The sequence below is a fragment of the Homarus americanus genome, unplaced genomic scaffold (assembly GCF_018991925.1).
Source record: "Homarus americanus isolate GMGI-L3 unplaced genomic scaffold, GMGI_Hamer_2.0 scaffold59495, whole genome shotgun sequence".
Classification (NCBI taxonomy): domain Eukaryota; kingdom Metazoa; phylum Arthropoda; class Malacostraca; order Decapoda; family Nephropidae; genus Homarus; species Homarus americanus.
Genome location: NW_024732415.1, coordinates 701263 through 728954, shown reverse-complemented (window position 1 = coordinate 728954; position 27692 = coordinate 701263). Strand labels below are relative to the sequence as shown.

At 42.2% G+C, this 27692-nt stretch overlaps 1 protein-coding gene across 11 annotated transcripts in view; it reads left to right on the top strand.

Annotated features, from left to right (window-relative positions):
• Window positions 1-27692, top strand: part of LOC121868535 (single-stranded DNA-binding protein 3-like) — a 136519-nt gene that overhangs the window by 68428 nt on the left and 40399 nt on the right. For all 11 annotated transcript variants that reach the window (XR_006089414.1, XR_006089415.1, XM_042369236.1 and 8 more), the window contains 3 exons: window positions 10507-10596; window positions 24651-24728; window positions 25858-25906. Coding sequence is in view for 9 of the 11 variants with exons in the window: in XM_042369236.1 (XP_042225170.1) it covers window positions 10507-10596; window positions 24651-24728; window positions 25858-25906 (217 nt within the window). In the remaining 2 variants the exon portion in view is untranslated. The remainder of the gene's footprint in view (window positions 1-10506; window positions 10597-24650; window positions 24729-25857; window positions 25907-27692) is intronic.

The following is a 27692-nucleotide window of genomic DNA, read 5'->3' as shown; positions in this document are numbered from 1 at the left end:
GGCATTATAATAACAGGTAACAGAATATTTAGTTCACTGTTAACGGGAGGTGAAGTGTTTTACTGTTTGTGTGTGTTTTATTGAACGGTTGAATCTGGAGCTGATCATGTTACGTGTTTACTGTTGTTTTCTGTTGATAGATTTTTACAGGTGTTTGCAGGTTTTGACAGGTTGTGCAGGTTTGACAGGTATTTACAGGTGTATGACAGGTGTGTGCAGGTGTAGCTCATAGGTTCAGTACAAAGGTTTATACTGTGGTTTTCCTCTACAAACTTTTACAAATTGGTACCTTTTAAAATTCTAAACAGAGGTGTGTGTGTGTGTGTGTATGTGTGTGTGTGTGTGTGAGAGAACCTGAATATTACACACCCTAATGATACCTTTGGGGTTAGGTTAGGTTAGATTAGGTTACATTTGGTTTGGTTAGGTTAGATTAGGTTACATTAGGTTTGGTTAGGTTAGCATTAAGTCTTCAAATGCAGATACAAATTAATAAAAATCGATCCCATCAGAGGTCCTGCCCAGCGCCATCTATTGACCAAATTCCAAAGCACTTAATTCATTTCTGTCCCAAGTTATCGTGTGGACAGTAATAACGGACGGACTGACGGATGCGTGGGTGTTCCGTCAACATCTCCCGCCACTGGTGACCTACGACGCGACGGTAGACAATTGAGTGCGTTGAGAGAGAGAGAGAGAGAGAGAGAGAGAGAGAGAGAGAGAGAGAGAGAGAGAGAGCTGGCAGGGAGTGTGGAATACAGATTTTAAAGTAGAACAAATCATTGATCCTGCGTGTCTGTGTGTATGTATGTATGTATGTATGTATGTATGTATGTATGTATGCTTGCTTGCTGTACTGTATAGTTTTTATCGTGTATATTCAATTGAAACGTTTGAATTGTTTATATTGTATAGTGTATAGCCATTTAAATCATGAATGCTATGCGGTGTAGATGTAAAAAAAATACGTTAAATGTAAACCCACACTGTATAGCACAATTCGTTTTTACATAGCAGAGGATATGTATTCGCTAAATGTTCGCTAAATTTTCACTAAGCCAATCCAGTGGTGTGTACGGGTATTAAAATCGCCAAATTAACCATCGGCCAACGTTTTTAACATAGCATTATCTTGGCGCTATTTTTGGCTGCGTAGAGACGGGTTACAGTAGAGAGAAAATCAACGGGTTACATGGAGAGAAAACCGCGATGTTGGTGAGGTAGAATTCGCGCTCTGCCTAGAATCTGAGAAATTAACGGGAGAGATGAATTCGCGATATCAAAACTGTGTGAGAGTGAATTCGTATATAATGTTTTTATTTGTTATTGTTCGTGATTATTATTATTATTATTATTATTATTATTATTATTATTATTATTATTATTATTGTTATTATTATTGTTATTATTATTGTTATTGTTATTATTATTATTATTATTATTATTATTATTATTATTATTATTATTGTTATTGTTATTATTATTATTATTCCTATATTTTGTTTGTAAATATATGTAAATTATTATTATTTACCATATTACCTACATATAGTGTAGTAATTTATATAACTAGATTTACATATAGATTATCAGTAACAATTGTAATATATAATGAAATCTTAATATATATATATATATATAATACGCCTCTTGCTTATTATTTTATTGTTAATAAGGTCACTTGTAATACGTGGTGTCAAGGTTACCTATGTGTACCTGGTGACTGGTTACCTGTGTGTGTGTACCTGGTGATTGGTTACCTGTGTGTACCTGGTGACTGGTTACCTGTGTGTGTGTACCTGGTGACTGGTTACCTGTGTGTACCTGGTGATTGGTTACCTGTGTGTACCTGGTGATTGGTTACCTATGTGTGTACCTGGTGATTAGTTACCTGTGTGTACCTGGTGATGATTAATTAAGAATATATTAGTAATGTTAAAATATTATTATTATTACATCAGGAGAGAAGACCAAATAACACACACACACACACCCATAGGTTTCACTTAAAAAACACACACCAGACTCGTCATGGAATATTCCAGAATATGGTAGCCGGGGGGGTGGAGGAGGGTCGGGGGTGGAGGGGGGGGTCGTTTTTGGTGCGGCTGTGAGATTGCATGTTTTTGTGTTTGTTTTTATTTTTGTTGTTTTTTGTTTGTTTTTTGGGAGGGGTCGTATTTGTAGTCGTTTTTGTTTATTTTCGGGTCGTTTTTGTAGTCTTGTTTTGGTTTTTGATAATCCGGATTTTGGGTTTGGATAATGAGGTCGACTTTAGCCAGTTTAAAGCCGTATTAACCGACTCTAATCCACATTAACCCACATTTAACCCACAGTAAACTACATTTAACCCATATTAACACTTTAACCCGTATAAATCCATTTAACCCACCTTTAAACTCCTATTAATCCATTTTAACCTATTATACCCCGTTATTCCCTATTAACCTACATTAACATTAACCCAAAACACGTATTAAAACCCCACCATTAACCTACATTATCTCGGTAACTCACATTTTAACATTAATTCATGATTTAACCCATATTGACCCATTGGATTAAGTTAGTGTTAATTTGGGTTTAGTGGTATGTTAAATTAGTGGATAAGTCTTGTGGATTAAGTTAACTAGGAGAGAGAGAGAGAGAGAGAGAGAGAGAGAGAGAGAGAGAGAGAGAGAGAGAGAGAGAGAGTAATCTTGTCCTAAAGGTCAATCATACTTAAAAATAAACTGAAAGATAATAAAACAATGAATTAAATAAACAAATGAGATAGAGAAAATAGAAAGAAGAGAAATGAAGAAAGAAAGAAGTTAGTAAGGATGGGTGGTGGCATAAGTAAAGCATATATATCCCACCGTGTCTAACTGATTCTGTTGTGTTCATTGACTTTATCTACCTACATCTCCTCTCTCTCTCTCTCTCTCTCTCTCTCTCTCTCTCTTTATCTCCGTGTGCATTATCTCCCTTTGTGTGTACCAGATTATGTAGTGTGTGTATGTATGTATGTATGTATGTGTAGATTAGTGTACGTATTTTGTGTGGTGGGGGATACCGAACGCTAAGATAAAACCTCTACACGTACACGGACCGCGCGCACCAACATTTACCGAGAATTAATCAAATAACTCCACCTTAGATAAAACTGTAGGGTGTGTTGTAGGGTGTGTGGGGAGTGGGGGAAATATGAGTAGGGTGTGTGAAGGTAGTGTGCGTTATGTGAGTGGTGTAGAGAGGTGGTGAGGGTAGTAGATAAAGCGGTATTAAAATGTTTTGGAGTGTTCGCGAAGTTTAGTGTCGGCCAACCCGGCATCAGCCCCTTGTGCACGCCGAGTTGCCACTTGTCGCAACAACCGCAGATTTGGCACCGTCTCCTGCCCTTCTCGCTGCCTTCCTAATTTTTTAACAGGTCGTCTACATTAAGGGGATAAGCAGGGTAGTTGTGTGTGCCCTGCTTTAGGTGGCGGCCACGGTAAAACCTTGTATTTAGAGCCAAGACATTGTTACTGGATCGATCACAAGGGCCACGTAATGTTAGAACGGTAAGATTTCCGCTTTTGACTGGAAGTAATGTTCGCCAGCGGTGTTGTCAAAGGCAGTGGCGTGTGGCCGGCTGCCTCGCGCTACACCCAACATCCCGGCATGGCAGCATCCCGCCCCGGGATATCCGATTGTCTAGGATAAGCTTTCCTTTTTTACTATCAGACACAAGACAATATTAATAAACCAAGTCTGTCGGAGTCTCAAACGCACAGCACCAAATGGTCATTACCATCTTTTACGACAGGCTTGCCGATTGGAGCAGACAAAACTGATCTAAATACACATATCACTTAAGAGCTGGAGTCCCTCGTCGCGCTCCTGTGTGGTACGCTGATGCATCGCGAAAATTTTGTATATTACAAACGCGGGGGGAGGGAGGTAGGAGGGGGACCTGGGGGGGAACTGAATCGTAAAATAGCACAGTCTACACTCCCTCAGGATCACGGCTTATTGCTTTGATAAACTCTACACCATTTTACATCAAGATTTGCCCCCCCCCCCTTAATGATATACCTGTATGAGTGTTTTAGCTGTTGATAATGATGACGATCCTTGTGGTGGTGGTGATCTTGTTGACGCGTAGACTGAGTTGGTGATGACAACTGTGTGTGTGCGTGTACATGAACAGGTTGGTGTACTACACGCACACACACTCACACACGTTTTTAATAAGTATTATATCTTTAATTATTTTAAGTAAAGGAATTATTATTATTATTTTCATTATTATTATTAATATTATTTTCAATATTATTATTTTTTTTTCATTATTATTATTATTATTATTTTAATTTTTTATTTTCATTATTATTATTATTATTATTATTTTAATTTTTTATTTTCATTATTATTATTATTATTATTATTTAAACATCGGAATCACGTAGAAACGGTATAATTAGTAAGGGTCAGGTGATACAGGTGTGTCCAGCAGGTGTTAGGTCCGACCAGGTGTGTAAGAGTTAGCAGGTGTGTGAGACAGGTGTGTGATGTGCTGTGTTACCGGGCGTTGAAGGTGTCTGGTTGGATGAATGGATGGATTGTAGTTAAGGGGTGGTAGTTGATAGTTAGGGGGTAGTTAATGGTTAAGGGGCTTATTAATGGTTAGGGGGGATAGTTAATGATTAAAGGGGGGTAGTTAATGGTCAAGAGGGGTAGGTTAAGGGGAGATGGGGGTGGTGTATTAAGGGCAGATGGCCAGCAAAATTCACCCCTTTATTCTTGTACTGATCAATAGCTTGTGTGGTGACTCTCCTCCCTCCCCCTCCCTTACCCTCCCTCTCCCTACCTTCCTTCCCTCCCTCCACCCCTCCTTGTCCGTCTGTCTGTATGTCTTGTTTTAGAATTGTCAGTTTGTTTATGCCTATTGTCTGTATGTCTGTCTGTGTATGGCTGCTCTGTCTCAGTCTGTCTATCTGTCTGCTTCTTACTGGTTATTTCTGTCTGTTTGTTAAGTCTCTGTCTGCCATTGGTTATTTTCTGTCTGTGTCTGTTTGTATTGTCGGCATCTGGTAGGTGTAGGGCGTGGATGAGAGAGAGAGAGAGAGAGAGAGAGAGAGAGAGAGAGAGAGAGAGAGAGAGGATTGGAGGGCGGGCGAGAAAATATTGATGTAGACAACAAACTCTCGACAAGATACTGTGTGGAGAGAGGGGAGGAGAGGGCTGGGGAGGGAGGAGGCTGGCTGGGGAGGGAGGAGAGGCTGGCTGGGGAGGGAGGAGGCTGGGGAGGAGGAGAGGCTGGCTGGGGAGGGAGGAGAGGCTGGCTGGGGAGGGAGGAGAGGCTGGCTGGGGAGGGGAGGAGAGGTTGGCTGGGTGGAGGGGATGCCTGAGGAGAGGCTGGCTGGGGGAGGAGGCTGGCTGGGAGGGGAGGAGAGGCTGGCTGGGGTGGGAGGAGAGGCTGGTTGGGAGGGGAAGAGAGGGGAGAGACTGACTGGGGAGGGTGAGGAGAGGGGAGAGGCTGACTGGGGATGGGAGGAGAGGGGAGAGACTGACTGGTGAGGGTGAGGAGAGGGGAGAGGCTGACTGGGGAGGAGAGGGTAGAGGCTGTCTTGGAAAGGAGAGAGATAAAGAGAGAGAGAGAGAGAGAGAGAGAGAGAGAGAGAGAGAGAGATAAACGTATGGATGATAACTAAGATGATAAGAGATAAAGAATAATTAAAGATTACATACTTATGATTATAAGCTGAAATACACGATTACTAATGTCTGTATGGATGTGTATGTGTAGGTTGTATGGTTGTGTATTTCTAACCTAACCAAATCTCACTTAACCTAACCTTAACCTAACCTTACTTAACCTAACCAAATCTCACCTAACCTAACCTTACTTAACCTAACCAAATCTCACTTAACCTAACCTAATTTAACATTAACCTAACCTAACCTAACCTAATTGTTTAAGGTTGTGTGGTAAGGGGAGGGAAGGAAGGAAGGAGAGAAGGAAGGAAGGGAGGTGGGGAGGAGGAGGGAGGGAATGATGGAAAAAGGGAGGTAGGGAGGGAAGGAAGGAAGGAGGGAGGAGGGGAGGGAGGAGAGGGAGGAGAGGGAGGGAGGGAGGGAGGGAAGACTGGTGACACGGCGGGAGATATATAGAGCTATTAGCATGTGGCAGAATGGTGGTAGGTGGGTGGTGGTTGTTGTTGTTGGTTGTGATTGTTGGTTGTGGTGGTAGTAGTTATTGTGGAGGTTTAAGGAGCTACAACTATTTGGTTTATTAATCATTGTTCACACACACACACACACACACACACACACCTGACGTGGGTATGTGGTTTGTGTTGACCTACCTGGCACTGTGCCATGGAGAGGAGGGGAGGGGTGGAGTGCCTCGTCAGGTAGACCAGGTGTGTGGGGTATGTACTGCTTGTTAAGACGTGCCCGCCATTGTTAGTCCTACAGGTAATTTAAGGTAATTATCATTCTGTATCTGTCTGTCTGTCTGTCTGTCTGTCTGTCTGTCTGTCTGTCTGTCTATCTATCTATCTATCTATCTATCTATCTATCTATCTATCTATTGCCTGTGGTGTGGGGGTTAGGTTAGGTTTGTGCATGTAAAAGGGAGAGAGAGAGAGACAGAGAGTCATCAAGGAAGCTAATTGTGGCACAACAGTTGGCACATGCATCTTAACCTCCCCTCGATTCACCTCTCTGTCGCCCGGGTGAGGGAAGGTGAGGAGTGAGGGGAGGAGTGAGGGGTGGTGAGGAGTGAGGGAAGGTGAGGAGTGAGGGGTGGTGGTGAGGAGTGAGGGGTGGTGAGAGAAGAAAGGGTAATGAGGAGTAAATGAAGAGAAAGGGGGAGGTGATGGGTGAGGGGGAGAGGCAGAGGAGTGGGGGAGAGGTAGAAGAGTGGGGGAGGTGGGAGAGGAGTGGGGAGAGAAGAGTGGGGGAGGGGGTGGGAGGAGGGGGGAGAGGTGGGAAGAGGGGGGAGAGGGTGGTGGGGAGGGAGTGGGGAGAGGTGGTGGGAGGAGGGGGGAGGTGGAGAGAGTGGGGAGAGGTGGTAAGAGGGGGGGAGGTGGTGAGGAGGGGGGGAGGTGGAGGAGTGGGGGAGGTGGTGAGGAGTGGGGGGAGGTGGTGAAGAGGGGGAGGTGGTAGTAAAGTGGGGGGGGGAGGTGGGGGAGGAGGGGGGAGGTGGTGAGAGTGGGGGGAGGTAGGGAGGGAGTGGGGAGGTGGTGGAGGAGGGGGGAGAGGTGGTGAAGAGTGGGGGGGGAGGTGGTGAGGAGTGGGGGGAGGTGGTGAGAGTGGGGGAGGTGGTGGGAGGAGTGGGGAGAGGTGGTGAGTGGGGAGGTGGTGGAGGAGTGGGGGGAGAGGTAGGAGGGAGTGGGGAGAGGGAGAAGAGTGGGGGGGAGAGGGTAAGGAGGGGAGAGTGGGGGAGAAGTGGTGAGGAGTGGGGAGGTAGAAGTGGAGGAGGAAGGGGGAGAGGAGGCACTAATTGGCACTACTCCGTCACCTTATTGTATTTATAGTGCCACAACCTGTAGTAGTCCTGGTGCCAGTAGGGGTCCTAAGTGCCACATCCTCACCCAGGTATTAGTGCCACTTACCTGGATCGTTTGTTTTGGTTGGGGGAGTAGACAGGTGTGTGTGTGTGTGTGTGTGTGTGCGTGTGTGTGTGTGTGTGTGTGTGTGTGTGTGTGTACTGATCAGCCAAGATGACAAAATATAATGACGTGTTAGTTTGTTAATTATTGTTTGTGTTTTGATGTTAAATATTTTCTTTGTTTGTATTAACTTTGTTTTGTTGTTAAATGTTGCTATGGTAAATGATGTCAGCTAACAATTTGGATGATTTCATAACAGACAATATTATCAGAAGTTTCATCCAGTTTAGTTCACCTGAAGATTAATTAACCCAACCCAACGTTAACCTAACCCTTCTAGGTTTGTATTAAGGTGGTTAATTAATCTTCAGGTGAAAATAATAAGCTTGGGGGGGTAAATCTTCAGGTGATCCAATACCTCTTGTACACATGTTCCCATAGCAACGCTGACTGGGAAACACTTGGTTGACTCTCTGTACACACGAATAACAGGCTTTGGGGGGTGTTGGTGGTGGTGGTGGAGAGGGGTATTAGTGGTGGGGTGGTATGGGTGGTGGTGGGGAGGATCCAACTGCTTCCTCGGCGTATCAGCTGCCGTGGTGGTGAGGGAGTGGGGGGGTGAGGGGGCTTGCAGGGGAGAGACAAGAGATGCCTAATCACAGTGACCCGCGTTCCCCTCAATTCCCCACCCCCATCCCTCTCCCCCCACTCACAGAAAACGTGACTCTTCAGCAGCACAGAGAACTGCTCCACCGTGACAAAGAATAACTCGTACATATTATTATTAAGGTGTAAACTGTACTCATCGTGTAGTTTATAAATGTACTCAGTGGTGTTTTAAAAGTCCACGTAGGGAATGAATTTTCACCATAAATCCTTTTGTTTACGAAATGCATGTGTCCGCTCCCCCGCTATTGTGTCATATTGAATTGGTATGTAAAAAAGTACCCTCATTAATATAAAGGTAAAAAAAGTTATATATGTGTTTTATTAATGTATATAGGCCAGCTATGCAAATTACTACTCGCTATATTTAAGTTATTGGCAGTGGGATGGAGTGTTCTGTATGGCGGGGTCGAGGTGGCATGATGGAATGGACGAGCTGGCAACCTGCTTGACCAGCTGATGGATGACGTAGTGGTGTGACGCACGAGCTGTGACGTCACCGCCTCCCTCTCCTCCCTCCCTCCCTCCCTCCCTCCCTCCCTCCCTCTCACTCACTACAGAGGAGAAGTTTACTCTATTTCAGAATAAATTTTTTCCGCGTGAGGGATTAGAAGACATTATTATTGTTTTATTGTTATCATTGTTTGTCATGGGGGAGTGTTGCCATGCTTGTTGTTGTTGTTGTTGTTACAGTTATTATTATTTTTATTATTATTATTATTATTATTATTATTATTATTATTATTATTATTATTAGTAGTAGTAGTAGTAGTAGTAGTAGTAGTAGTAGTAGTAGTAGTAGTAGTAGTATGTACAGTACATTTCTACCATTAAGTGTGTGAAGTACTAAGCACAGTACGTATTGGTGTTAGTGGTGTTACAGTGAGCAAATACAAGATGGTGTTAATGGTGCAATAAGCTGACAGTAAATAAGATAATGGTGCAGTTTGGTGACATTACATAAAGTTAATAGTGCAATAAAGTGACAGTAGTATTACATAGTGGTGATAATGGTGCAGTATGGTGACAGTAAATAAGACAATGGTGCAATAAAGTGACAGTAGGTTACATAGTGGTGATAATGGTGCAGTATTGTGACAGTAAATAAGATAATGGTGCAATAAAGTGACAGTAGGTTACATAGTGGTGATAATGGTGCAGTATGGTGACAGTAAATAAGATAATGGTGCAATAAAGTGACAGTAGGTTACATAGTGGTGATAATGGCAGTATGGTGACAGTAACAAGATAATGGCGCAGCAATAAAGTGACAGTAGGTTACATAGTGGTGATAATGGTGCAGTACAGACAGTAAATAAGATTGCGGTGCAATAAAGTGACAGTATACACATAGTGGGTGATAATGGTGCAGTATGGTGACAGTAAATAAGACAATGGTGCAATAAAGGACAGTAGGTTACATAGTGGTGATAATGGTAGCATGGTGACAGTAACAAGATAATGGTGCAATAAAGGGACAGAGAAAACATAGTGGTGATAATGGTGCAGTATGACAGTAAATAAGATAATGGTGCAATAAAGTGACAGTATGTTACATAGTGGTGATAATGGTGCAGTATTGTGACAGTAAATAAGATAATGGTGCAATAAAGTGACAGTATGTTACATAGTGGTGATAATGGTGCAGTATGGTGACAGTAAATAAGATAATGGTGCAATAAAGTGACAGTAGGTTACATAGTGGTGATAATGGTGCAGTATTGTGACAGTAAATAAGATTATGGTGCAATAAAGTGACAGTAGGTTACATAGTGGTGATAATGGTGCAGTATGGTGACAGTAAATAAGATAATGGTGCAATAAAGTGACAGTAGGTTACATAGTGGTGATAATGGTGCAGTATTGTGACAGTAAATAAGATAATGGTGCAATAAAGTGACAGTATGTTACATAGTGGTGATAATGGTGCAGTATTGTGACAGTAAATAAGATTATGGTGCAATAAAGTGACAGTAGGTTACATAGTGGTGATAATGGTGCAGTATGGTGACAGTAAATAAGACAATGGTGCAATAAAGTGGACAGTAGGTTACATAGTGGTGATAATGGTGCAGTATTGTGACAGTAACAAGATAATGGTGCAATAAAAGGACAGTAGGTTACATAGTGGTGATAATGGTGCAGTATGGTGACAGTAAATAAGATAATGGTGCAATAAAGTGACAGTAGGTTACATAGTGGTGATAATGGTGCAGTATGGTGACAGTAAATAAGATAATGGTGTTTTTTGGTGTTTCAGAATGCTGGCCCCGCACCATCACCGTTAGGTCAGATGCCTCCTAGTGACGGCATGGGTCCAGGAGGTCCTATGCCGCCTGGCTTCTTTCCGGTAAGTGTCCTGCGTCTCTCTAACTCCTCTTCTTCCTCCTTCCTCGTCCTCCTTCCTTCCTTCTCTTCCTCCTACTTCCATCTCCTCTTCCTCCCTCCTTTTCCTCCTCCTCACACTTCTCCCCCCCCCCCACATTCCTGTCTGCTTGCTGAGGACAGACCTGAATATCTGCGTCCTATCATACCCCCATACTACCCTCTTCACATTGACACACACACACACACACACACACACACATCACTCACGACTATCACCCACCCACCCACTCCACCTACTCCATCCCTAGGTGTAAATGGGTACAGGTTATCTGGATCTCACACTATATGTTCAGGCCATCCGGATATCCACCACTGAAGGCTGACAACACAAGCAGATGGAGAGAAGCACCACGCCCACTCTCTCAGCTTTTCTCTCATCTCTCAGCTGTTACCTCATCTCTCAGCTGTTGCCTCACCTCTCAGCTGTTCTCTACGGTGGGCCGACAAGTAGTGGCCACAGACCTTCATTTGTTTTGGCTTTATATATATACTGTACAGTAAAACCTGTATTTAACGGACTAGAGATGAAAGTCCGTTATATTGAGGTTCCGTTACATATGAAACCTCTATTTAATGGACTATATATAGAGATGAAAGTTCGTTATATCGAGGGTCCATTAGCTTTAAAATCTCCATCTAACAAACTATGTACAGATGAAAGTCCATTTTATCGAGTGTTCATTAGATGTGAAACCTCCATTTAACGGACTATATGGAGAAAGACGTTCGTTATGTTGAGGTTCCACTGTACAGGTATATATCATATGTAGGTTAAGCTGTACATTTACAGTATCACGAGGCAGTTCGTCCATGACCCAGTCTGTAGGAGTGAGGTTATGTAGCTGGCTGCAGTTCCTTCCTCTCAGAAATACAAAATCTGGAAAAAACGAATTTGTAAAATTCAATAACTTAAAAAAATGAGAAAATAAGTTTATTAATTAACTTAGATTTTTTTCAAAATCTGGAAAAATGATAAGGTGAATATCCTTAAAAAAATATATCACCTGTAGTTTACATAGACTAGGAATGTACAGTATATAGACAATGCAAGTATATACAGTACATTATACATAGCCAGGGTAGGTATATATAGACAGTGAAGATATATAGTATACATAGACAGTGCAGGTACTATACTGTATATACATGGACAGTGCAGACATACAATGGTCCTTCACAAAGTACTAAGTCAAGAAAGAAACAAAATTGTACTTACCTAAATCCATCCATCTGAAAAATAAATATTGATAAAAAAAAAGCCCCAGGAATAAAAATCCGACTTATTTTCCCGAGAAACGACAAAACTTACCTGGGAAATTGGATCAGGTCATTTAATTTCCCTCCAGAAATAATACAAATTCATGTTAAAATAATTTACTGCAGTTAAATTATCTTCCACAAATATGAGAATTCTCCGGAAACTGATATTTATAATTTTCTTTCACAAATATACAAAGTTCTGGGGGGGATGGCTGGCTGGCTGTGTCCCTTCTCTAAAAATACCGAATGATCTGAAAAAAAAGCAATTTGACTTTATTTCCTTCCATAAACAACACCCAAATGGCTTAGAAAAATAAATCACTTGAACACCTTCCAAAAATAACTCGACATTGAAAAAATAAAATAAAAATTCACAAAAACTTTTAATAAATACAAAATTAGGGGGAAAATACTAATATAATTTCCTTACAAAATATAACTAGGGGAAAAAATAAAATCCCCTTAAATAAAATCCTTTCCAGAAATACACATGGTATTAGTATCCTGTTTTGGCTTGGGTATAAGTTGTCATTTGAAACGTTAGGTCATAAATCCTACCACCAACCTAATTGGGTATGCATGAATGGACTGCCTCGTGTAGAAGGGAGAGGGGTCTGAGGGAGGGAGAGGGACTTAAGGGAGAAGGAAAGTGGGGGGCTAAGGGAAGGAAGTTACGGATGGCAGGAGTTGGCTAGCATCACTGTCTTGGTCGTCTCCATGGTAACTGTTGCCATAATAATATGTAGTGGTGGTGGGCAAGGGTCCAGACTACAGAGGGAAACAAAACTCGACTATATATGCCCATCACTACTCCTCCATCCCTCTTCATGTATATCTTAATTTTTATCTGTTTTTATATTCTTATTCATAAACGTCAAGTTATATCATGCCTTGTTTGAAATCAGGATAGAATATTATGATTTATTAATTTATGTAAAAATAGCATGATGTGTTTCTCTTATAAATTGTCTTTGTAGTTTGATGCTGTTTGTTATTAATGTGGATTATTTTTCAAGAGTTAATTATATTTATTTAGTTTAATTTTGATAAAACAGGATGATTTTTCAGTATTTTTTTTAAATATATGAATGATATAAAATATTACAATAATGTTTGGCTGAACTGTAGTCAATTCTCCCAATCTCTGTAGCTTCATGATAGAGTAATTTATTTATTTTTTCCCACCAATAATACTTTGTCTGCCTGTAGAATATACAAGAGTTGTGTAGGAAGATATTCTCCGCCTGGATCAGTAGAAGTACTGTAGAATGCTCCTACTTATTTGCTCGAGACAGCTTCTAGTAGTGTACAGTATATTCAAGGAGAGTTGTCCTTCAGTTTGGTCACTGCTCAAATGGGTCTCAGTCCTAATAGGCCCCAGCATAACCTAACCATCAAGATTGGGGCCCCTAGTCCTTATGGGCCCCTTTTTATAATGGACCCCATTCCTGGTGGACGTCAATCCTAATGGTTAGGATAGGTTAGACTGGGGTCTCGCAGGACTGGCGCCTGTTTGAGGTGCAACCTTTGAGTCTCCCCCTATGCTACCGCTCAGCCGTGCGACCTCTCTTACTGTCTTCCCGCACACGTGTTCGTTTTCTGTGGTGAGAGTCCATGCATGTTCTTTAAAGACAAATATATTTACTGCTATACTTTGTCGCCCGCACCGGGATATTTCTACTCTTCGGGGCGTTGAAACGAGAGCACCTACATCTTTATATCACTGTGTTACGCCATATTGAAATTGTACATTCCTCTCTGGTTGACCCATGCACACTTTTCTTTTTTTCAATGGTACTTGCGAAGTTTTGACAATACCATCCTTACGAGGCCTTGGGTGTTCTCCTCAAGTGATTTGTGGTGTTTGGTAAGATCTTCCTGTGGTTATGTGATGGGTGGGGTGTGTGTTGTGGTGGGGTGACACGGGGAGGGCCGCCCTGCCCGCATGATGACCGCCTGTCACTCAGCACCTTGCATGAAGACCAGTGACGCGCCAGTGAGCGGTCCGGGGGGCACCACAGCCCTGCACAGCATCATGCACCCTCACCTCTCGGTGCTGCTGCTGCTGATGGGTGTGACGCGAGAGCGCTGCGACTGCCACACACTTATGCTAGATGCTTCTGTAGTTCTGAGGCCAGCACTAGCCTCCCTGTCTTCAGATAAACTTGTTATTATCAGCCCTTTAGAACGCGTCTGTCAACTCCTACGGTACTGCTGCAGAAGCATGACCTTCCTCACTCATGTAGCAATAGTCTAAACTATTAAGGAGCTTTAGAAAATGAGTCTCCTCATCAGGGGTTAAGGTCTTGTTATAAGTTGTAGCTTATAATGTCTTCCTGTGTTAGAATAATACTTTGATAATTACTATAATTATATAGATGAGTTACGACTAGATTGCAGTTCTCTGAAATAGTTTGGAGGAGTGAAGGCTGAGCTTTACAGTGAGATAACATGACGGTGGGATGACAGGCGCTTATCACTTACAGACGCCGGGCATGAGGCCATCCCCAGGTCCCAACCCCCCCTCCCAGGCCTCCCCCCCCCCCAGGGGGGCCAGGGCAGGTGGGCCGGGGAGCCACATGAATCCCAGGTAAGCCTTACGTTCCTCTAGTAAGCATGAACCAGGTGACCGTAGGGGAGGGGTCACAGCGGGCCAGTGTGCAGCACCAGGATGCCGCAGCATGACAGATCCTCCCTCCACACTACTGCACATACTGGGGGAGGGAGAGTTGTACTGAGGGACACACCTGCACACCCCACACCTGTGGTACTGAGGAACACACTTGCACCCCACACCTGTCATGGTAGTGTGATACTGAGGGACACACCTGCACACCCCCCACACTGTCCACACCTATCATGGTAGTGTGGTACTGAACACACCTGCACACCCCCCACACCTCTCATGGTAGTGTGGTACTGAAAGACACACCTGCACACCCCCCACACTTGTCATGGTAGTGTGGTACTGAGACATACCTCACATATACACAAATTTCACTGTGGCCACACCCATACGCTAGTCATATTGGAGCCACACTCACACATGTACATATACTCAACAGGTGTGGCCACAAGTATGCATACTCCCCATGTGACCACATGTGCTCATATCCAACAAGTGTGACTACACCTGTACACACACCTCACATATGTGGTTACATTCATATACCTTCCTTACAAGTGTTTCAACTTAAACGTTTTACAAATTTGGCCACAAGTGCTCTTGTAATACAAGTGTAGTGACACTTAGCATGCTTACTGTGTGGCCATAATCTTGTACACCTCACAAATTGTAGTAAATCCCATTGACACTTAAATGTGTGGCCTTACTCGTATATTTACTTTAATGTGGCCATACTCATGCACCTACACATTCTCAAACATGTGACCAACCACCTGTACACCTACATGACAAGTGTGGCCACTCCTGTACATCTGCCTCTCAGATCTGACCACCCATATGCACTTTTCTCAAGTGTGGCCACACAAAAATGTACACCTAACTCGAGTGTGGCCACACCCAGGTACACCTGCCTTAAGTGGGACCACACTCATACTGCATACACTTGCCTGAAATGTGGCCACACCCATGTACATCCCTGTAGACCACCCTCAGATGTGGCCACAGCACCCTGAGCGGCTACGTCATTCATGCTGAGGAGCACAGTACAGTGATGACGTCACTGTGTGATGCCTGGTGTAACACTGATGCCTGGCACTAGTGTAATGCTGATGCCTGGCACTAGTGTAACACTGATGCCTGGCACTAGTGTAATGCTGATGCCTGGCACTAGTGTAACACTGATGCCTGGCACTAGTGTAACACTGATGCCTGGCACTAGTGTAACACTGATGCCTGGCACTAGTGTAACACTGATGCCTGGCACTGAGTGTAATGCTGATGCCTGGCACTAGTGTGTAACACTGATGCCTGGCACTAGTGTAACACTGATGCCTGGCACTAGTGTAATGCTGATGCCTGGCACTAGTGTAATGCTGATGCCTGGCACTAGTGTAACACTGATGCTCAGCACTAGTGTAGCACTGATGCCTGGCACTAGTGTAACACTGATGCCTGGCACTAGTGTAACACTGATGCTGCGCACTAGTGTAACACTGATGCCTGGCACTAGTGTAACACTAATGCCTGGCACTTGTGTCTACTGATGCCCAACTTGTGTAACACTAATGCCTGGCATGTGTAAACTGATGCCTGGCACTAGTGTAACACTGATGCCTGGCACTAGTGTCACTGATGCCTGGCACTTGTGTAACACTGATGCCCGGCACTAGTGTAACTGATGCCTGGCACTAGTGTAACACTGATGCCTCAACACTAGTGTAATGCTGATGCCTGGCACTGGTGTAACACTGATGCCTGGCACTTGTGTAACACTGATGCCTGGCACTAGTGTTAACACTAATGCCTGGCACTTGTGTAACGCTGATGCCGCAACTGGTAATGCTGATGCCTGGCACTAGTGTAACACACTGATGCCTGGCACTAGTGTTGACTGATACACTAGTGTAACACTAATGCCTGGCACTTGTGTAACACTGATGCCCGGCACTAGTGTAACACCGATGCCTGTACTAGTGTAACACTGATGCCTGGCACTAGTTGCAACACTGATGCCCGGCACTAGTGTAACACTGATGCCTGGCACTAGTTAGCTACGATGCCTGGCACTTGTGTATTTACTAATGCCTGGCACTTGTGTAACACTGATGCCTGGCACTTGTGTAACACTAATGCCCGGCACTTGTGTAAAACTGATGCCTGGCACTAGTGTAACACTGATGCCTGGCACTAGTGTAACACTGATGCCTGGCACTTGTGTAAAACTGATGCCTGGCACTAGTGTAACACTGATGCCTGGCACTAGTGTAACACTGATGCCTGGCACTAGTGTAACACTGATGCCTGGCACTTGTGTAAAACTGATGCCTGGCACTAGTGTAACACTGATGCCTGGCACTTGTGTAACACTGATGCCTGGCACTTGTGTAACACTGATGCCTGGCATTTGTGTAACACTGATGCCTGGCACTAGTGTAACACTAATGCCTGGCACTAGTGTAATGCTGATGCCTGGCACTAGTGTAACACTGATGCCTGGCACTTGTGTAACACTGATGCCTGGCATTTGTGTAACGCTAATGCCTGGCACTAGTGTAATGCTGATGCCTGGCACTAGTGTAACACTGATGCCTGGCACTAGTGTAACACTGATGCCTGGCACTTGTGTAACACTAATGCCTGGCACTAGTGTAATGCTGATGCCTGGCACTAGTGTAACACTGATGCCTGGCACTAGTGTAACACTGATGCCTGGCACTTGTGTAACACTGATGCCTGGCACTTGTGTAACACTAATGCCTGGCACTTGTGTAACACTAATGCCTGGCACTAGTGTAATGCTGATGCCTGGCACTAGTGTAACACTGATGCCTGGCACTAGTGTAACACTGATGCCTGGCACTAGTGTAACACTGATGCCACGCACTTGTGTAACACTGATGCCTGGCACTTGTGTAACACTGATGCCTGGCACTTGTGTAACACTGATGCCTGGCACTTGTGTAACACTGATGCCTGGCTTTTGTGTAACACTGATGCCTGGCACTAGTGTAACACTGATGCCTGGCACTAGTGTAACACTGATGCCTGGCACTGAGTAATGCTGATGCCTGGCACTGAGTGTAACACTGATGCCCGGCACTAGTGTAACACTGATGCCTGGCACTAGTGTAACACTGATGCCTGGCACTAGTGTAACACTGATGCCTGGCACTTGTGTAACACTGATTCCTGGCACTAGTGTAACACTGATGCCCGGACTGTGTAGCATGCCTGGCACTAGTGTAACACTGATGCCTGGCACTAGTGTAACACTGATGCCTGGCACTAGTGTAACACTGATGCCTGGCACTAGTGTAACACTGATGCCTGGCACTAGTGTAACACTGATGCCTGGCACTAGTGTAACACTGATGCCTGGCACTGTGTAACTGATGCCTGATACTGTATAACACTGATGCCTGGCACTCGTGTAGCACTGATGCCGGTCCTGTGTAACACTGATGCCTGCACTAGTGTAGCACTGATGCTGGTCCTGTGCAACGTGCCTGGCAGTGTAGCACTGATGCCTGGCCTGTGTAACACTGATGCCCGGCACTGATGTAGCACTGATGCCTGGCACTAGTGTAACACTGATGAATGCCTGGCACTAGTGTAACACTGATGCCTGGCACCTAGTGTAACACTAATGCCTGGCACTAGTTAACACTGATGCCTGGCACTAGTGTAACACTGATGCCTGGCACTAGTGTAACACTGATGCCGCACTGTGTAACACCGTGGCACTAGTGTAACACTGATGCACGCGATGCCTGGCACTGGTGTAGCACTGATGCCTGGCACTTGTGTAACACTGATTCCTGGCACTAGTGTAACACTGATGCCTGGCACTAGTGTAACACTGATGCCTGGCACTAGTGTAACACTGATGCCTGGCACTAGTGTAACACTGATGCCTGGCACTAGTGTAACACTAATGCCTGGCACTAGTGTAACACTGATGCCTGGCACTAGTGTTACACTGATGCCTGGCACTTGCGTGACACTGGTTCCTAGTAACAGTCACACTGCCAGAGTTAAATTTGCCTAAAAAGACTCAAACTTGGAGGTGAACTTAATGATGTGGCAGCACTAGTCACCTGACAACCAGCAGCCTTACTACTTGATCTTGTGTGAGGGCGGAGGTGTAGTTGATCCCCTTAGTCACCACAAGTTACCGTGTCATGGGTGTGGTTGATATATATGTACACTGTGAAGGTACTGAGGTAATGGTTCCCTACTCTCGTGTAAAATAACCACCATGTTTGTTCTTCAGTCTTCGTAAACAAACTCCGGTTCTGCCATAACAGGTGTTGTTCCACAGTGACAGGTATTTAACTCCTACAAATAGTATTGTTGGTAGTGGGGAGTTAGTCCATGCTTGGTGAATACTGGTTTAATTCCCTCCTTTTTTTTAATTGCGTATAAACAAGTGTTCCATCCAGCCAGACGAGTGACAGCCGGGGTTATGTCTATAAACATTCCAAGTAACAAAAATAAACACACTATCTACAATATAAAGTACTTAAAAACATATTCCTTGTGTCTTGCTGATAACACAAACATTAACACAATTAAAACTGTCTTTCAACTCCAGTGTTATTTCCCTTGTGGCCGCCAGGTTTACAAACAAAGCCCCGGCACTAAAAACTTTTCCAGTGTAAATCAAACACCACTAACACTCCTTAATCCAACGTAGGTGATAACAGTACTACCGGTAAAGTTAAGTTTGTCTTTCCTAAGTCAAAGTTTACGTTTTACACCACCACAATATATACTGGGGAGGGGGATATAGCAGTTGTCTACATTTACGTCCGTCTGTGTGGTTGTATGTCCTCGACTCAACGCATTTGATCTCCACGTAATGTAAATTAATAAACAATAACTTCAGGTATATTTTCAAGAGTCCAGCTGTCAATTTATTTCTATTAGAGAGCCGGGTATGCCAGAGCCTGCGAACGAGCTGGTTTGGTTAGGGTACACAAGCGCAGTGATCCTCAGCTTGTAGTGGAGTTGTCATGAGGCGTTGTTTTATACACAGGAAATGTTTTATGTGAGTTCTGCTTGAGAGAGAGAGAGAGAGAGAGAGTGTAGAGAGAGAGTGAGAGAGACTGTACCTTTCCACATAGGCAGACAGGAGGGGATGGTATCTGTCTCGGTGAATATTTAACCCCTCTAGTATAACGACTGGCTTCCTTGAGTACGATGTCTTCACCCCAGAGTACAATGTCTTAACCCCAGAGTATACAATGTCTTAACCAGGTACAATGTCTTAACCCCAGAGTACAATGTCTTAACCCCAGAATATGAAGTCTTAACCCCCACGCATGGTGGTCAAGAGTACTGTACTGTATTATCAAGTGCGGCAAACCTTTTGTGGTAATCCCTGATATTATTATTAATTTTGTTATTATTTAAATATATACAGGTATATTTTTACTGCAGATGTTATAAGTATTACCATAATTATTACTGTACATTTTATTTATTTTCACTCCACATATTATTATTATTATTATTATTATTATTATTATTATTATTATTATTATTATTATTTAATGTTAGACTGGGACCTTGATGTACAATATATTCCCTTTAAAAGTCGTCAAACACCCCAGGACGAACGTGAGTGTATATGGGTCATGGTATACAGCTTAATAACTCACCCGAGGGTCAGACACTACTGTAAACAAGTCAGGGGATTGTCAGTGAGTGAATTGGTAAAGGTCGAGTCAATTGGTTTAGCTTAGGTTAGGGTAGGGTAGGTTAGGGTAGGGTAGGGTAGGGTAGGTTAGGTTAGGTTAGGTTAGGTTAGGTAAATGTCTTGTAAAACCCAGTGTCAAGGGAATTATGCGGCTCAGGTATACGCAAAGGATTTATTGAACAAGAGGAGAAAGCAGGTGATTGGCTTGTGTCTTGTTCTTGGTCGAGGAGTATATTGGTTATATTAGTATACTCTGATTAACATGATATACTGTACTGTACTCTGATTAACATGATATACTGTACACTGATTAACATGAAACACTGTACTGTACTCTGATTAACATGATATACTGTACACTGATTAACATGAAACACTGTACTGTACTCTGATTAACATGATATACTGTACACTGATTAACATGAAACACTGTACTGTACTCTGATTAACATGTTATATTGTACACTGATTAACATGATACACTGTACTGTGATTAACATTGATATACTGTACTCTGATTAACATTGATATACTGTACTGTACTGTACACTGATTAACATGAAACACTGTACTGTACTCTGATTAACATGTTATATTGTACACTGATTAACATAATATACTGTACTGTACTCTGATTAACATGATATACTGTACTGTACTCTGATTAACATGATATACTGTACTGTACTCTGATTAACATTGATATACTCTGACAACATTAGTATAAGCTGACAATGTAGATGGGAAGGTAGTGGTGATGAGGTGGTATGAGGGAACATCTCAGTAAATGTGTCCATACATACTCGTCCATGACAGTAACCAGATAATAAGTTCATGACAGTAACCAGCTGATAAGTTCATGACAGTAACCAGCTAATAATTTCATGTCACTTTCTTTCCTGTCATACACTCCCACTTCACCCTGGTCCACTTCATGTCTTAGCCATGCACGACTGTCTGATGGGGCGTTGTGTTGGAGGCCAGTGTGGGTGGGGTTAGGTTAGGTTAGGTTCAAGAGCACTTGGTGGTGTGGACAGTCACAAGCTGATAAAGGGCAGTGCTGAAGGGGGGTTGAAGGATGGAGTGAAATTGTCTAGTAGGGAGGGAGAGGGTGAATAGGGAGGAAGAAGGGGGAGGGTGAAAGAGTCAAGTACTAGGGAAGGTGGAGGGAGGGAGAGTAGAGGATATATTGAAGACAGAGAGTGAGAGAGGTATATGCCCAGTCTAGTTGTTGTTGACAAGTACCTCCTGATATTTTACACCACCAAACCTGTTGTCTCTGACCACCCAACAGTACAAGTCACGTAAAGCATAATGAAATCAACGTCTTTTATTAGTTTTTTCGCACACATGTTAGTCAGAATGTGAACACTGAGCAGGTGTTGCTGACAATGGTGACTTTGAATAATAAATGACTTTTTTCTGCTTCTAGGTTAGAGTTGTGTATGGTGGAGGTGGTGTTGTGAGTACCATGCATTGTCTAGTGTGTTTGTCTGTCTGTCCTCCCTCTCACATGTGTAGTGCACTATGACACACACACACACACCAAGTAGGACCCCTCACCCCAAGTGTCCTTCATTAACCCTCTGAGCTTTCTTGAACATTAGTCTATAAAATAGGTTGTTGATACAGTGCCTTTCAGGTGTGTGAAGGTCTGGGTTACAGGGAGTGTGTTGGTGGTGGTAATTGAGGGAGAGCTGGTGAGGGGGAGAGAGGAGGAGGGTAGTATTATGGGGGCGTGTCACTGTTTAGTACATGGGGACTCCTACACACACACACATACCTATGCAACAGTAAACATACCTCTTTATATAATGCTGTTACAGAATAATTTTGTTTCAACCAAATAAATTTCTGCATTGGAGATTAGGTCATGTACTGAAATTTCAAAAACTGTACTGAATTATATAAGGTAAAGTAGTAAGTGGAACTCAATCATCTGAAAACCATCTACAAGTTTCTACAGATTACGATTTTAATTTAATTTTATTTCTTTTCTCAGTTTGGCTATCAGAAAACTTTTGTTGAAACCATTGATACAAACGTCTTTGATGTTGTTGTCTTTCGAGTCGTGTTTACTAACTCCGTGATGTCGGTGTTTGGTTATTGGCGTATTTCTTCGTTTCGGTGTTGACGTCCGGTCTTACCGTGAGGACGTCCAGGAGTTAATTAGCATTGTGTCTAAGGACGGACTGGATTATACAGAAAAATCCCTCGAAATTCACTCCGTCATAAAAGGTGTTCTTGGAGCTCTTAAACACTCAAGAAAATATGGAGAAAATCCCCTATAAATAAAGTCCTTGGCTGTGCTTGTACTAAACTGTGTCCGGTATCCAGCATATGTGAGCATGTTCTGTCTTCAACTGCTGTGTTATGTTTATTATTATTGTTGATGTGATTGTCATTTGTTTTTTCCTCCAAGCATGGCCGTGAGGTATTATTTTTAAGTGTCATTTAAACTTATATAAGAATAATTTTACTCAAGGTAGTGCTATTTATTGTTTGTTATTTCTGTAAGTGTTTTGTTATTATCATTCATTTCGTGGAGAAAATAAACATGAATCGTAATCTTTGTTTTTCAGGATTATTCAGTCATTGTCTACATTACTTCTACTGTATTAATCTCAAAGTCTATTTAACCCCAGGACCTATAACCCAACCCAACCCAACCCAACGTGATCCGATCTGATGTGGGGGGCCTATTAAAACAGAAGCTCACTTGAACAGAGTTTTAATAGAATTGCAACCTATTAAAATTAAAGAGGACAATAGAATGATCTCATTAGGACTAGGACTCCTATAACTGGTCTCGGAGGGAAACTTACCTCAAGAATCTTCTGTACACGTGGTTGCTGATCTTGTTGTTGTCGGTCACTTTAGTTAGATGTCTCTGATTCTTGTCTTCACCTTTTCCTCTTGACGGACTGCAACGCTGGGGTGAGGAGATGTCTCGACTGGTGTCCCTTACTATGCTGAGGAGGAACAGGAACAGGGTATCCCCAAGGCTTTTACTCCGAATTAACCCCAATTTAACTTCACTTCAGCATTAGTCTCTGGGTTTATTAGTGATGAAGCCTATTAGGATTGGCGACCCTTCCAGTTAGGCCCAGTTCTAGTGATTAAGGCATCTATCTGAATCATTTAAGTTATGGCAATTACTGTAGATGGTTCCCAAAATGGTGTCAAGATTGCACTGAAGGATCCATACTTGAAATTCACTTGTGACCTCACTTATGGGGAAATTAGAGTAGAGTCTCTTGAGGATCATCTATGGTCTGCCTTGACACACACACACCCCACCATGGCTCAACATACACTGAGGGCGTGAGGCTGAGACCACTGCCCACTCTCCCTCAGACTACCACTCAGCTGTCCCCACCCACCCACCCCTTCTCCTGCCCCTCACACTACCACCCAGCTGGTAAGGGGGATCCATTAATCATCTGTATTATCTAATTAAGCTACACCGTTAATTAGTTATGTATTCTTCTGGGGCAGTTAAATGACAGGGGAGGGGGGGGGGATTTAGATGCCAAATACCCCCCTACACCCCCCCACCCTTCCTCCTCCTCCTCGTGGATATGCCCCTGTATATTTGTGTTCTTCCTGTTCTCTCGTGAGATTTGTCAATGGGTTAAATTGGCAGTTTTGTAAGTTTGTAAGTGTGTAAATATATCAATGGAAAATATTGTATTGCTGTGGATTATACAGTACTATAGTAATTCTATTATTGATGAAAATTGGTAGAATAACTGTGTAACGAAAGCGTCTATTTTCAGAACATTTTAAAAATTTTGCGTCGTGTGCAACTTGGCATCAGGATGGACACCAGAAATTACTGTGAAAAATATGACTAAATTGACTAAATTACTGTGAAAAATATGACTAAAGTGACTAAATTACCTGTACTGTACTTTTGAGTCATTAGAGCAGTGTTGATGGTGATTATTTTACTGATTAAACAAAATAAAGATAATATATATTGACGTTAATTTGAGTCTACCTTGCTATCTCTACAGCCCGTATGATAGACAGTTTATAACTGCCGTACTGAATGCCATACCGAAGTTCTGATGAGTTGTTTTGCACGTTACCATTTTGAAGTAACTGAATTTAACGAGTCTGTTCATTAGAGAATTGCCACACTCGGCCCCGCCCAGCAATATGACGTGTGTTTTGTGATTGGATAACGTGGCGGTATCCTCTGTGGAAGCAAATAATAGTCAATCTACAGCACGTCATTATTTGTTTCCTAACTGGCCAACCACAAGTCAAGACGAGAGAAAGAGGGTGGGACTAATTGACATTTACATAATAAACAGACTATAATAAACACAGTACTCCATAGGGTGTCTTTCCGTTGGTTGTGGTACAGAGGTGTGGGTCTTAGTGTCGTCTCTTCACTAACTGGGTTATTGTTCTTCCACAGCCATTCATGTCTCCACGATATCCAGGCGGGCCTCGGCCGGGAGTTAGGATGCCACAGATGCACAACGACTTCAACGGGGTAAGCTGAAGATGCTCCTCATGTTTACACACATAGTAAGACACAATCATCGACATAAACAGACCCAAATATTAAACGTACAAATTCTGGACATGCGTGTATTATCCATGGCCTCCTTCATTCATTACAAGTTGTTGAATATTTTATTAAACTTCGTGGCTGTGTCTCGTTTTTTATACCAGACCTTTATATAGTCTCCCTCTGCTAGTTCTACACCTGGGGTTCACAGATGGTCTCTAGCATAAAAATTGTCTGTGGGCATTAAGTTTTCCTTCCCTAGAGCAGAACACTTGTATTGATGAACTGTTATTTATTCATCTTCCCAGGGTTGTTTTATACAGTATAATCTAAACAAATCACAGAATACCAAATTATAATTTTTTGTATAGTATAAAGAAAAATATAACTCGATTATCTTTTGCTTGATGTTAAGATTTAATTACTGTACCGATATATTTACTAAATTCATATGTAAAATCAGTGACATTTTGGCAAAGAAAGTAGTTGATTTTTGACTGTTTCATGATATTTGGTGACTTTAATTAGTATTTTTATTATTATTAGCAAACCTGTAGTATATTGTAGTGTGTGTGTTATATTGTAAACAGTACCAAATCTATTTCTTGTATGTGATGTGTGGGTTATTGGGCATCTTACACATATTAGACTTGTTACTCCTGATAACAAAGGTTCACCAGTATCACATGTACAATTAATTTACTTTAGAATATTATAGTAAGGGATTTAAAATGGTATCCTTGTAGAGTTGAGAATTAACTTAAAGGTTTTGTATATTACAGTATCACAAATATCCTGATAACACCTTTAGTAATATTGTACTGTATGTAGTGTAATTATTTGATGTGTTTGGTTAGTAGCTAGCATAAGAAAGGGTTTATTTATACCATATATACTGTACAGTGCTCTATACTGTACAATGAAACCTTTATCTAATGGACTATATGGAGAGGAAAGTCCATTATATCGAGGGTCCGTTAGATGAGAAACCCCCATCTAATGAATTATATGTAGAGAGAAGTCCATCATATAAAGGTTTCACTGTACTATACTAAACAGTCCTGTGTAGAACATGCCAGTTAATGACATAACATTACTTGTGTTGCCACAGCCTCCAGGACAACCGATTATGCCCAACAGTATGGACCCCACTCGTCAGGGTGAGTATGACGCAGCTGCCCAACACTTGCTCTCAACCTCTCCCCCTCACTGTTGACACTCACTACCCAACCTTTAATGATTGCCAACTTTACCAGTGGTTAAATATCTTGTGACTCAGACGGCTGTAGCAGTGATTGATACTCAGGCCCCCCTGCATGGTCACAACCCTGTATGTCAACATTGTGGTTTCCAGTTTCTATTTTTATTAATGCTGCCACAACTGTTCCCATGACTAAGAAATATTGAGGATTTTGATGCCATTATATTGCTGTATATTACTCTTATATATTAATGGGTATATTATATAAAAGTTGAGATATATTGCCTAAGTGAAGCTCTGAACAGTCTTAGACAATGTACACCTCTTCTTTATCTATGGTAGCTACTTATGGGTCTCACATCAGTAGTGGAGTCCTGCTTATGTCTCCATAGATACAGTGTCTTAGTGTCTCCAGATTCACAAACATTCTGCATATTAAATAACTTCCCTAATTGTTTAAGGTAGAGTCACAATTCAGTTCTAATGCCATTTTTTTACACGTATTTTGTGCTTCGAGTTCAAGTCATATACGTTAATGCTGCCTTGTTTTTCCACTTACAATGAGATTTTAATATACAAGTGTTTTAGAATCTGGATCTTGTGGTTTTAGTTATTTAATAGTATTTCCGGTCCCTTCGGTACCGTAACTTGTTGAATACTGTAGTTTTTTATATAGCTTATATCTGTTTTCTTAAATATAGCATATATCTGTCTGCCAGAATAGTTCATATCTGTCTACCAGTATAGCTTATATCTGTCTGCCAGTTTAGCTTACATCTGTCTGCCAGTATAGCTTATATCTGTCTGTCAGTATAGCTTATATCTGTCTGCCAGTATAGCTTATATCTGTCTGCCAGTGTAGCTTATATCTCTTCTAGTATAGCGATCTTCTTACCTGTTTTTTTTCATTGCTTCTGTCCTGCAGTTTTTGCCGAGAGCTTTTAATTCAGACTTATGTTAGGTTATGAATTCTTCCTCTAGAGAAAATAATTTGGCAGAAGTAAGTCAAAGGGTGAGGCTAGCAATGGGAGAAATTGGTGGTTTATTTTAGATAATAGTTTGCTTTTAATGGACCGATACATCATACAGTAGTGTAGTACTAAATATCTTGCTAACGACACAGATCCAACCATTGTTTGTTATTTTAGGAGAGAAAGATCCTTGGCCAGCTTTTGTATAATGTAAAGTTCGATTTTGTTGAATGTAAACTTAAATATATATCAGTTCAGTTAAGATTGTAATGCAGAAGACTCCCATGTAAATATAACTTGAATTGTTGACCTTTGGAAACCTCTCAGCTCCCGAGGTTGACTGAAGTGTAATTAAAGAGTCGATTGTGTTGGTGTGGTATGATGGTGAGGAAACTATACGTGAAAGAGTGAGCCTTGATTTGCCCCTCACGTATACAAGTCTATGTATACAGTCTTTCTCGTCAAATCCAATCACAACCACTGTCATTCGTGTCAATTTAGATCACAAATGCTGTCAGTGTACGGTATTCTACTCTTCCTTGATTATAAGAATTAAATAATTTCTCTTTATTCCGTGCAATTCTCTTCAGTACAAGAATAGGGACTAATTAAACCTTTGACTTACTTAGTCATGTATGAACGTTTAAATCCCACAGTCGGTAGTTGCGATGGTGTCTTTAATGGTTGCTTCTGATAGTTTTCACTTTGTTTTAATAGTAACTGTTGATGACTTTATTTTTTATCTTAAGTTACTGCTTGTTAATAGCCTATTGT